We start from the raw sequence: 12,212 nt of genomic DNA on the forward strand, positions 1-12,212 counted from the left end.
TCTCTGTTTTCCAATTACCATCAATGCTACGTAGTAAGAAGTCATATTAATGGAGGATTACCTGAGTGGTCATGGCCTAGTCATCGCGTAAAAAAATTTTATCCCTGGGTCAGGTCATACCATCCAAGCCTTCCTATCTGGCCCCTGAGAGAAACGCTTATGCTATAATGCATCAAGGCACTGTACTGGGCCTATGCTGAACAACATTATAAAATGCAAGTGTATAAGCAATAAAAATTAAGTAATTTTAATGTAGTAGTGCTATTAAGAGCACAGTGCACTATATCTCAAAGTATCCCTTCATGAAGACAATGGAAGAATTTCCCTCAGGTTTGTACCATAAGAAGCTGAATGATCAATTTATTTCTATATTTTGAAAGGTATGAAGCCAGTAATTTCCTTGCTTTAGCTGTCAGGAAGTTCAGAGTCAAGTTTGATAATCCCTCCAGTACTTCATGGCATAGATTTCATATATTGGCCTTACCTTTGACTTCATTTTATATTTCAACCAAGATTTTACTTTTACCCAGATTTCCTCATGTATTTGGTTTTAATCTAGTAGAACACTAGGCATTTTGGTACCTAATCTCCTTTATGTTAGAAACGGAGAGGTGAGTAAATACATTTAAAAAAGACAGAGGGTTTGTAAGCCCTCAGTAGGACAGGAAAGGAACCTCAGGTTTGTTTTCAACTCACAACAGAAACTTAATGAATGCTGCCATCCACACTGCATCTTTCTCAAGAGATCCTACGAGAATATATTTGTTGTCACATAATTTGCACTGCAATTGTTAGATGAAGCTTTTTGAAGGGACAGACAAACCTAAATACTACCTGGAGGACAGAAGCACCACTGTGGAGAAACTGAAGACCACTTTCAGCTGAGTCAATTCCACCAGTAGCCAAAATGGGAAATCCAGGCAAAGCACGAGCAATGGAGGTCACGGCTCTCAAAGCAATAGGTCTGATTGCTGTGCCTACAGAAAATGAGAATGATCAATGGTTAGCATATTGACCACTTGACCATATTGCCTTATAATCCCTGTTCTATGATGGCAGTGTTGTAGCAGACACAGTTCAGATTTCTTTTTCTCTATTTAAGACATATACATACGTAATATATAAACATCATTATGTTTCAAAGTACGTTAATTTGTAAATAGATGTGTATTTATTTTCAGGACTCATGCTATTATCACATGCAGACGTGTTATGCAAGTGGGTACAGCAACCCTAGAACTCTCATATAAAATGCATGCATATTATAATTTGATATACAGTAGTGTATAAAATATTCTATGGAACAGTCAAGCATCTGTTTTAAAAAGTACAAGGAACAGCAGATTTTTAAAAAGAAAAACAATCATATACAGTGCATAAATAGACATACAGCTCTGTTATGTTTCTGCTAAGTAGAAAGCAGCTGGTGTGAACAGAGATATGATGAAAACAAGCAAGGTGCTGATGAACTTACAGATTCCATATTGCTTTTTACATGCATTTCCCACAATTTGATAAAACATAGTGAGCTTAACCTAACTATCTACAGATTGGAAAGTTTTAATCACGTTCAAGAGAATTTACAAAAATTCAGTGGAGAATATGTGTTTAATTTTTTTATTAAGATTATGATAGTTTACAACCTTGTGAGATTTCAGTTGTACATTATTGTTAGTCATGTTGTGGGTACACCACTTCACCCTTTGTGCCCTCCCCCCATCCCCCACTTTCCCCTGTGTGTTTAATTTTTTGTGCTTTATTCAGCCAGACATTACCAATGTATTATTCCTTAATTGTAATGAAAACTGCAAGGGTGGACAGAACACTTTGGGGTCATTTTTAAAATGATTATACTGTACTAAAGCTGCTTTCGACTCTCAAGGGTTAACACATCCTGGAGTAAGTTAATGCTTTCATAACTTAATATAATTTGATATTTCTCGTGTATATTCATAAGCTAATGGTCTTTAAAGGCATTTTCTGAACTAAAAGTAGTTCTATTTGTGCAAGAATTTTACATTGCCTCAAACCAGGGCTCCACAAACAACACAAGCAAGCAACTAGTAAAAGTAGCTTCAAATGGTGAGCACTTTATCATCACCTTCATCACCACAAGCATCCTCATCAGCATTATCAATATGCATTTATGGAGTGTTCACCTCAAGGAAGCACAAAGAACTTCCCTTAAAATCAGTGGCTTTCTTTTTATCCTGTTCATATCCATTTCAGATAAAATTGAATTTATGTGTAACTGATGCTTTTGCACGCAACACCAAAAATGTTTGTGGAAATGTCTACTTATTGCTCTCACACTTAAAAAAGCTTCCTCTAGATATTAATGTTTCTTAGTTAAGAATGCTCAATGCTGACACTTCAGAATTCCATAACTGACATTTAAATACAAGGCATTAAGTTAGGGCAATTTAGAAACTGAACATCGAGATTCTATTTCTATTTCAAAATATTTATCAGTGACTTCTTCTTAGTCTGTATGTTCTAGCCATAAAGAAGGCTAACACAGTGGACAGGAGAATGTGTAGCAGAATACACACCCACACCCATCCCCACATTTATATCCACAAATCTTTAGCTATACTAAAAAGAAATCTAAGTGAGAATAAAAGTTAAAGGAGAGTATTTTTAAGGAAATCTGTAACTTAAATACACCTTTTAGATAGACGTACAGCTATCTGCAGAATATTACTGACATGTTCAATACATATTAAGCTGATGGCTTCTTTACATACATATTACTTTGAAGTAATAAAGAAATATTGGGATTCTTTTTTTTTTCTTATTTAGTTGACCCTAGAGAGTAAAGGAAATTTGAGCTAAGCAGATAAATAATTTATTTCTAACTGCACTGTTAGAAGACTATCATTAACACTATGGGGTAAAATTTCAAAGTGGTACACAGGGATTTGGCCACATATTCCAATTGATATTAATGGACATCAAATGGCAAAATCCCAGAACACGGCTTTGAAAATTAACCAGCTACACTTAAAGGGCAACATTATTACACAGGTGTTAAAAACATCAGCAAATCCTCAGCGGCATTTAAAGATGTTCAATTAGGTCAATAAGACATTTTCTATTTCATGTTTTTCTTCCTTTTCTAAAACTTTCCTAATCTACCTAATGAACATGAAAACCTTTCAAACTAATAAAGGGATCTTTTTAAAAATTAAGAATAATTATGTTCTCTGAGGAAATGTGATCCAAAATAAAGAAATCGATCCTTCTGTTGCTGAGTAATAGTAAATTAAGTTTTTATCTCCATTATAAATTCCATTTGATTAGTTTTCTTTGTAGCTCAAATAATTTCATATGAAATATTATCTATCTGTTCTCAGCATTTTTATGGGGAATAGGTTTCAAAAATGACTTTCATCCATTGTGTTTCTGCAAGGAAACTGAAAGGATATAAAGTATCTGAGTTGTTATATAGAAATTTCTTTTTAGTTTTATAATGACAGAAATGAAGAAATAATAGGTTCAACATAAAAATTCTTTCGATGTAAAGAAAATACATATATCAATACTACACAAAGCTGTACATATGCCAATTGAAACACATAAATATTTCCAGAATCACAGTTATTGAGAGAAGAATTTTTAAAATTTTGTCACTGCTACAGTAATTAACAATTTTAGACAAAGACTAGGAAAGAAGAAGCCAGTTTGAGAGGCTCGAGGAATTGAACGTGGACTCTACCCTTAAGGAAACAACAAGGTGTAAATCAAGAAATTGAAATCCTATAAGCTTAAATGAACTAATAGGCAACGCACAATTTAAACTAAGCCCTCATCTACATGGGGTGGCCTGACGAGCCTGATGGGAAATTCAGTTACACCAAGCCATTCTATTTCAACTGTGTGGAATTCTCCAATGAAAATCAAGCCATTCTGAATCCCCAGATTTTTAAACAATCTGCAGTTTCGAACAAACAAACAAAAAATGAACTGGACCTTTGAGTTCCAACATTGCTGCCAAGAGTTCTGATTTGTACTGAAGCAGCCCTATCGGAAAGGCAGGTGGACTAGACTGAGCGGTAACTTTTGGAACCTAATCAATCTAGGCCTTCCTTATAGTCACGTCCTAAAATGCAAATCAGTGTGCTGAACTCATGGATCTCTGATAAACTTCACAGAGCATTTTGGATTGATTTATGCTCTAGAAAAACATTTTATTAAGCCAGAGATTTTTAATTATAAGTTAATCAATCTGATTTTGATGATTTTTTTTCCTTAAGAAAATACTATCACTTGTCAAATATTATTTTAAACCAAATTTCAAAAATGCTATTAGCAATAGTATTATGTATTGATATGTAAGTATTAATGTATTATGACTTAATCATGTTCTTTACTCAGGCTTCATTTGTCTATTCATCTGTCCATCCAAGAAATATTTATTAAGCACCTATGCTTTTTTTTAAAGACTTTTTTTTAAATTTTATTTTTCCTTTTTCTCCCCAAACCCCCTAGTACATAGTTGTGTATTTTTAGTTGTGGGTCCTTCTAGTGGTGCCATGTGGGACACCACCTCAGTATGGCTTGATGAGCGGTGCCATGTCTGCGCCCAGGATCCGAACCAGTGAAACCCTGGGCCGCTGAAGTGGAGCACCCCAACTTAATCACTTGGCCACGGGTCCGGCCCCATACCTATGCTGTTTTTAAAAAAAGATAATTGTATCTGAATGTGAAAAGTTAACAAGAACTATCCCACTTAATCTGTGTCCTAATCATATTGTCACCCAGGACAGATATCCTAAACACCAGCCCTGATGATCTTAGGAGGTTGTTTCAAGATAAATAATATGAGTCCACTTATTCATTCTGTACAGATGTTCTCCTAGGAAAAACTCACATTTATTTAAGCATCATACATTTTAAAAATACTGCTAATATGAATTGTAGAAGGAAGGCAATTTCAGGATGAACTAGTTACAACATCAGACAGACAACAGGGCCAACCGCTTAGGTTCAAATTCTAGGTCCACTGCTCACAGCTGTGTGACTGTGAAAATTTCTTAATCTCACTGTACTTCTGTTTTTCCATCTATAAAATAAAAAATTATAATAAAAACTCCACAGAGTTGTTTTGAGCATTAAAAGATTTAATATATATAAAGGGCTAGAACATATTAAAAATTGTACAGGTGTTTGCTATTATAATCGGTACTACCCACGAACACAACTGATTTTAGAGGGAGCATTTATTTAGTTTACTTTGACAGTGCCTTCTATATTGTTGCTGTGTGTTTAGTAATGCAATGAACCCATTTTTTTATCAGAGACAAAAGCATAATGTCTATGATGATAGAACATTTTATCTTCCAAAACCTTAGGAGAACCACACATCTCCCCTCCTGTGGCTCTTTTCCTAACAGCTCTCATTTAGCCCTGTCATAATGTTGGTAAGACTACTTTAACTGATTCCAAAGATAAAAATTTCAAAGGCAGACATCAATATATTTAAGAATGTTTTTGAGAATTAAAAGATACATGCATGAAACCAATATACAAGGATTTTAATGACATCAGAACTCAAGTTTATTGGTGAAAAGGAGCCAGAGCTTTACTTTGCATGACTAACTCCTTGAAGAGAAAAGGAATTTTTAATGGGTAAGATAGTGTGGAACATATGCTAATTTTGGATAACTGGAATTTTGAATAATTGAGTTTAATTCTGTTTGTTTTTTCCCTAATCATTTGACTCCTAGGACAGCTACTGTTACACAATTAATTGTTAGAGCTAAGTCCACAATAAACTCCCTGATAATAGCTCTGGCTGGCAATAAAAGAGAAATTGGGTTATAATACTCACTCGTGCTCACTGTGTATACAAAAAGAAAATGTAGTTTTAATTTGCTTACATTAATTAAAATATAATGAATTAAGTGGATAACAAATTCATTAGAAATTGAACTTTGTTTAATTGTTAATAGTTTTAACATCATCCAGAAGAAAGAAAATATTAGCAAATCAAGAATTTCAAGGATTCAGGAGTTGAGAGATTGATTTTTATTAAATACACATAAATCAAGCACCAAAAAATGTATGCTTTACTAAAACAAGTTTAAAATGTTAATGAACTAGATATACTGATAAATATGTGAGGCACAGCTATTTAAAAATACATCTTTACACATGAATTAAAGTCCTCTGAGAAAATTAGCATAATTCAGCCAGAAACTGATGAACTAAAAGGATCCAGGGTTATATGTAGAGATATGAAATCTAAAGAGAAGAAAGGGGAGAAAGAAAATCAATTGTTTTATGTTGTCATTATTTTAGTTTTATTGGAAAAGCTTTTTGGCTGTCTTATGAAAATGTTTTAATTTTAGTTGACTATTTCAAGATTTTTTTCTTGAGTTTTCATATGTTCATGGCTATGCTTATTTGCTTCATAATATATTCATAATACGTACAATACATACGTGTGTGTGTGTGTGTGTGTGTGTGTATGAAATAGCTGAGTCTCAATAGTTGTCTTCAAATATTTGGAGGATAACCACGAAGAAAAGCTTCATCTATGCTTTTCTCAAAAAACAATTGGGACCAATGGTTAAGGACACATTATTATTTTTATTATTGTTATTTTGATCATTAATTTGTCGTGAATTTGACATTACAAACAGCTACATTGGGATGTCCCTATCCCATGAAGCAAGATGCATGTTTGGCAGGTAGGATGCCACAGAAAAGACCTCTGTACTACAGGAAATATTAGATTAGATGATGTCTATCAATCCAAAATTTGAGGGTACTATGAACTTTGTCATGGTAGTTTAAAGAGCAATTTTACGCACCCTGTGGTTTCCCAGCAGATACCAGTGATGAAGTTAACTTAGAAAAGAATCAAGTACGAGTTAAAATGAAATTTTAACATTAAATACAATCAATATAGAGACTCCTCTCTTGAGTGCTTTCTAATTGCAGGTGTTTTCTAAGTGTTTTTGCATACATTGTCCTAACGACATTACTGCAGGGATTTTCTGTCCCCATTTTTATAGATGTGTAAACAAGACTCAGGAGAGATAAAATATCTCACCCTCAAGATCACTGTTAGAAAGCGTGGGTCCAGTATTTGACTCCAGGTCTACCTAACTCCCAATACCATGCTCTTAACCACAATGCTATACCTCTTCTTCTTCCTTATTTTAAATGTTTGGACATAAATTAAGTTACAGAGAGAGGAGTTAATAATTTTTAGAACTAATAAATATAGGCTATCCATGTATGACAAAGCCAAGAATATTAGCATTATATTAATTGTTGGCTAGGAATTAAAGCTGTAATAGTTAGTAATTGTTATAACTATAGTGACCATATAACCTAATTTTCCCCAAGACAGTCCCAGTTTATTACACCTGTGTTTATTTGTAATTACATGAATAATTATAAATAGCATCCCCTTTCACTCTAAAAGTATCCCAGTTTTGACGATGAATTATAATGACAATTACATCCAGGAAGTATAGGACAAAGGTAATTATGGAAGCAAAGTGAACTTTGATTCAGAACAAAACTGTAATCTATGAAGAGCTTACAAACTACACTGTCCTAGACTCAAAGGATGGCATGAAGAGATAAATGTCTTCAAATTTGTTATTAGAGGGAAAAACATATGGCATTCATATGTGATATCTAGGCATAATGAATCTATATGTTCTTTCTATTTTCAACCTGTAGGTGGCCACCACAAGCTACACTTATTAAACAACTCATTAGTAGCATTTTCAATACTGTCATCTTCAGATAATTAGCAATTTATTTAAATAACCAATTTCTGTAGAAATAATTGCCATGAAATGCCCTGAACCTACTTTTTTATAAACTATAATAAAAGTGTTAAGATAATCCCTGACATTTGCAAATGCCATTAGTTCACCTTTCCTTTTGATAGTGCTGTGGCATTATGTTTAAACAATTACCCGATAACACAGCAGTTTAATGAAACAGTGCAGTAAGCACATTCTTCAATATGGCCAGCGAGGACACTCAGGTTTAGAAAGAAATCCAATGTGCAGACGTGTTTACACAGAGGAAAGATGCACAGACAAAAGAAAAAAGATTATTGAAATAAGCACATTATTGCTATTTCTAACTTGGTTTAGTTTTCATAGTAGATGCTACAACATATGTACTCTCTTTGGAAACAGGAATGGAAAGTTTTGTAAATTGGCTCATGTAATCGGCTGGTGTAAATTAAAATCACATAAATCTATGAATATGTAAAATATACCCATTGTATTATTTGTTCAGTAACCTCCACACAAAAGAAAACAAGTGGGGATTTTTTCCTACTACCATTTTAAAATATTTAAGTATATTTTTACTTACAAAATGGTGCAAATTTTCAAAGTAGAGTTATCAAGGAAAACTATAAATGGCTTTTAGATCTCAGCTGGTATTTAGCATTTAAAATGGACCAGAGACCTAACTTTCAGTTTCTTCTTTGCTGTTCAGCTCTATTCCACTAAGACTTATTGATGAGGGCTTAAACAGAGTTTCTGAGTTGCCAGTGATAAACTCTTCAAAACCCATAATTTTTAAGCTGCCGATCTTCATATGATAAAATAGAACTAGAACTCAAAGCAATGGTCATATCATTTTATGGCTAAAATGAAATCAATTTTGAGAGCCTGAATACCAGTTGCTCTGCTAAATTATTCACACATTATTTATATCCTCACAAGTCACATATGCATTATCCCCATTGTACAGATGAGGAAATTCAGTCTCAAAAAGGTTACATAGTATGTGCGTGTAAGAGGGAGGGTTGTGTGGTAAAATAATGCATCACAACAATAAAGCAATTAGTCTACAATGCAACCGTAAAATTCATTGCTGGGTTTGAATTTGAGGGTTTTTCTTTATTTCCAGATTACTGTATGCCTCAGTGCCTCTCATGTATGTGCCTCTGGCAGTGCTTTTTAGCCTACAAATATAATGAGTTCATCTATAAATATATGGACTATTTAAAAAAATACACATATTTTCGTAGTCAAAAAATTCTGAACCATGACAGACTTAGCAGGCTTTACGGTGTATACACATTTCTCATGCAATTTTGCTTAAGGATGTTCAACTGTTATCATATCCCATAAAAATCTCACCAGTCTATGTGTACTAAAACTGGTTATTTGAAGAGGAGAAAAAGGAAGATTATAAGGATGATATAACGCTGACGACCAGAACTACATTCTACCCTTGGAGAACTCCAGATAATTAGAAATGAGCATTTTTCTGACGACATAAGAAAATAACAAAAAGTGTTCTCACATCCACTAGGCTCCTAAGATTTCTTTTTTGGAAGACCACGACCTCTTTTCTCTCTGAAATTCTGCACTCTACTCTGCGGGTGGTTCCATGGTCAGGGTGTCCACGGTAGCACCTGCCGTACTGTAAAACCATTCCTTCCCTTCTCAGGAACACATTCTCTTTTCACATCACGATGAATTACAATGTGTAAATCTCTGTGCCCTGTGATAAGACTGCATTCCTCAGAGTGTGCTGAAACCCAGGCTGCACAGCATGCAGTGAGGTTTTGTTTTCTTCTTCGGGCTGGACAACCCTCAAAGATAATAATGTGGACAAGGACTTCTCCAGCCGGACCCTATCTGAACCCTCTGAGAACCAACGCTCTCTGTAAACAGACTAGGCTCTTTGGAAAAGAGGGACTTGACTGATTAATATTTGCTCTACTGATTAGTAATTGCTCTCTCAATTAGTTGACAATAAAATTTCTTCCTAAATCTCAATAGAGTAAAAAACGAGAAATCATTTTCAATCAAAATTATTTCTCGTACTCAGCATCATGTCAATTGCTAGAAGGCAGCAATAGAGGTGCCTCCTTCTCAGTGAGCTTATGAGGCTGAGAAGATGAGAAGAAAACACTGGCAATGCATGTCCACGTCTCGATTGTGTGGGTCAGACGACGGAGCTGCTGAAACTCAGAGGACAGGATGATCCTGGAAGACTGAAGTGGTCCAGGAAGGCTTTGTGGGAGATGCAGGACTTCAGGTGGGTCTGGAAAGATGGGCAGGTAGGTTTGGGGTTGAGAAGTAGGATATTTCAAATTCTGGCAGGTGTTGGGGACAAGGTGAGCAAAACTGTAGATACTATAATGAACAAATCATGTTTGTGAAACAGTTATGTTAATAGGAAAACTAAAGTAGCCTCTCAGGTTGGGAAATGATATAAAATGCTTTGGAGTGGGGAAAGGCATTGCCTGGTGAGCTGAGGAACAGCCCTTCCCCAGCTCCCCCAGCTACCACCACCAATGTCTATCCAATATTTCATTTTAAAGATGTTTTTAAAAATATTAGCCTGACATAATAATAAACAGGTTTAGATTTCAACAGTGTCTGAACAAAAGAGATGATAAAATGAAGGAAGTCCAGGTTTATTTTACTGTTAATAAAAAAATATTTCTCAAGGGAAACAAAAGAGAATATATACTCCATGTACATATCTCTGGCTGTAGCCTTTCTCTAGATCTTAAGGCTCTTTCAACTCCGATGTAAAAAGTGATAGAATCTGTATCAGTCAGAAGAGACAGGAGTTATATAATAGTAAGATTCCCTTTTTCATGATGTAGACAGTTTGTGTAATGGAAGAGAGTACAAGTTGCACTCCATTCAACCATTCAACAACTGTTTCCAGTAACTCAAATTTCATTTTCATAGATGCATTTATATTTTTAACAAACATCATAAATATTGCAAGAATCTGCAGCATGCATAAAATAGAGCACACGATCAAGCAATTAGGAAAGGGGAAAGAATTTAACATTACATTCCTTCAGACAAGATCTCCCAAAGTGTTAGCTAAAGGAGCTGTCATAACACACTAGATCATGGGGCTATGCACCAGTCTGGCAACTCTTCTACCATACGGAGGGCAGCCACAGGCCAAACTGGTCATCTAGTCTCAATCTGTGTATATCAGTGTGGGCCCTGGGACTCCTGATATTGTAGGGCTTTGGTCTATAAGCTAGGATGCCCCTCAGGCAAGTGGGTAGATAGAAACCAGGAGCTATTTGGATAACCATGGAGTGGGAAAGAACTTCTAATGGACCTAACTAGAACCAGGTAAAATCAAATCAAATAATCTATGTAAAGCAAGCAGCATGGTGACAAGCACATAGTAAGTGCTTCATAAGCAGTCCCACGACTACAGATTCTAAATATAATAAGGGAACAATATGAACAACTTTGTGCAATAAATTCAACAACTGAAACGAAATGGACAAATTCCAAACAAAATGCAACTAGCCAAAACTGACAACACAAAACAGAAAATCAAAATAAAAAATAGCCCCCACAACTATTACAGAAACTAAATTCATACTAAAAATAAATAAATACAAGATTTTTATCAAGCAAACCACAGGCCCAGACGGCTTTGCTGGTAAATTCTACCAAATTCAAGGAAGAAGTAATACCAATCTTATACGACTTTTGCAGAAGACAGGAAAAGAAGGAACAAATCCCAGCATAATCCTGATACCAAAACTTGACAAATACGCTAAAAGAAAATAAAATTATAGGCTAATATCCTTCATGAACATAGACCCAAATATCTTTAATAAAATATAAGAAAACTGAATCCAGCAATATATAAAAGGAGTAAAGCATCATAATCAAATAGAGTTTATCCCAGGAATGTGAGCTTGGCTTAACATTTGGAAATCAATTAATGTAATTCACTACATTAACATAAAACAAAAGAATAAAAGAGAACAAATATGTTATCATCTCATAAGAGTGCAGAAACTGCACTGAAGAAAATTTAAAATGCATCCATGATAAAAACTCTCATCAAAGAGGAACAGGTCCATCTCCTCTCTCTAACAAAAGGCATCTAATGAAAAGCTTACAGTTAAAATTACGCTCAATGGTAAAACATCACCTTTTTCTATATGTTTTATATACTTTATATATGCTATATACTCTATATTTTTCTGTATACTAGCAATAAACAATTAGAAAATTAAAATTTAAAATAACATTTACAATAGCACAAAAAAGCAATCAATAGGAATAAACTTGTGAAAGATATGCAAGATCTCTAGACTGAAAATTACAAAATATTCCTGAGAAAAGTCAAAGAGACTTAAGAAAAAAAAGAGATGTGGTACTATATTCAGAGGCTGGAAGATTCAATACTGTTAAGATGTTAAATCTCTCCAAATTGAT

The 12,212-nt window shown here is 34.4% G+C and overlaps 1 protein-coding gene across 1 annotated transcript in view; it reads right to left on the reverse strand.

The window, feature by feature from the left end:
* Positions 1-12,212, reverse strand: part of DPYD (dihydropyrimidine dehydrogenase) — a 764,091-nt gene that overhangs the window by 142,548 nt on the left and 609,331 nt on the right. Inside the window, exon 19 of the mRNA XM_046645669.1 lies at positions 835-977. Within this exon, the coding sequence (XP_046501625.1) occupies positions 835-977 (143 nt within the window). The remainder of the gene's footprint in view (positions 1-834; positions 978-12,212) is intronic.

The sequence above is a fragment of the Equus quagga genome, chromosome 18, assembly GCF_021613505.1.
Source record: "Equus quagga isolate Etosha38 chromosome 18, UCLA_HA_Equagga_1.0, whole genome shotgun sequence".
NCBI classification, from domain to species: Eukaryota; Metazoa; Chordata; class Mammalia; order Perissodactyla; family Equidae; genus Equus; species Equus quagga.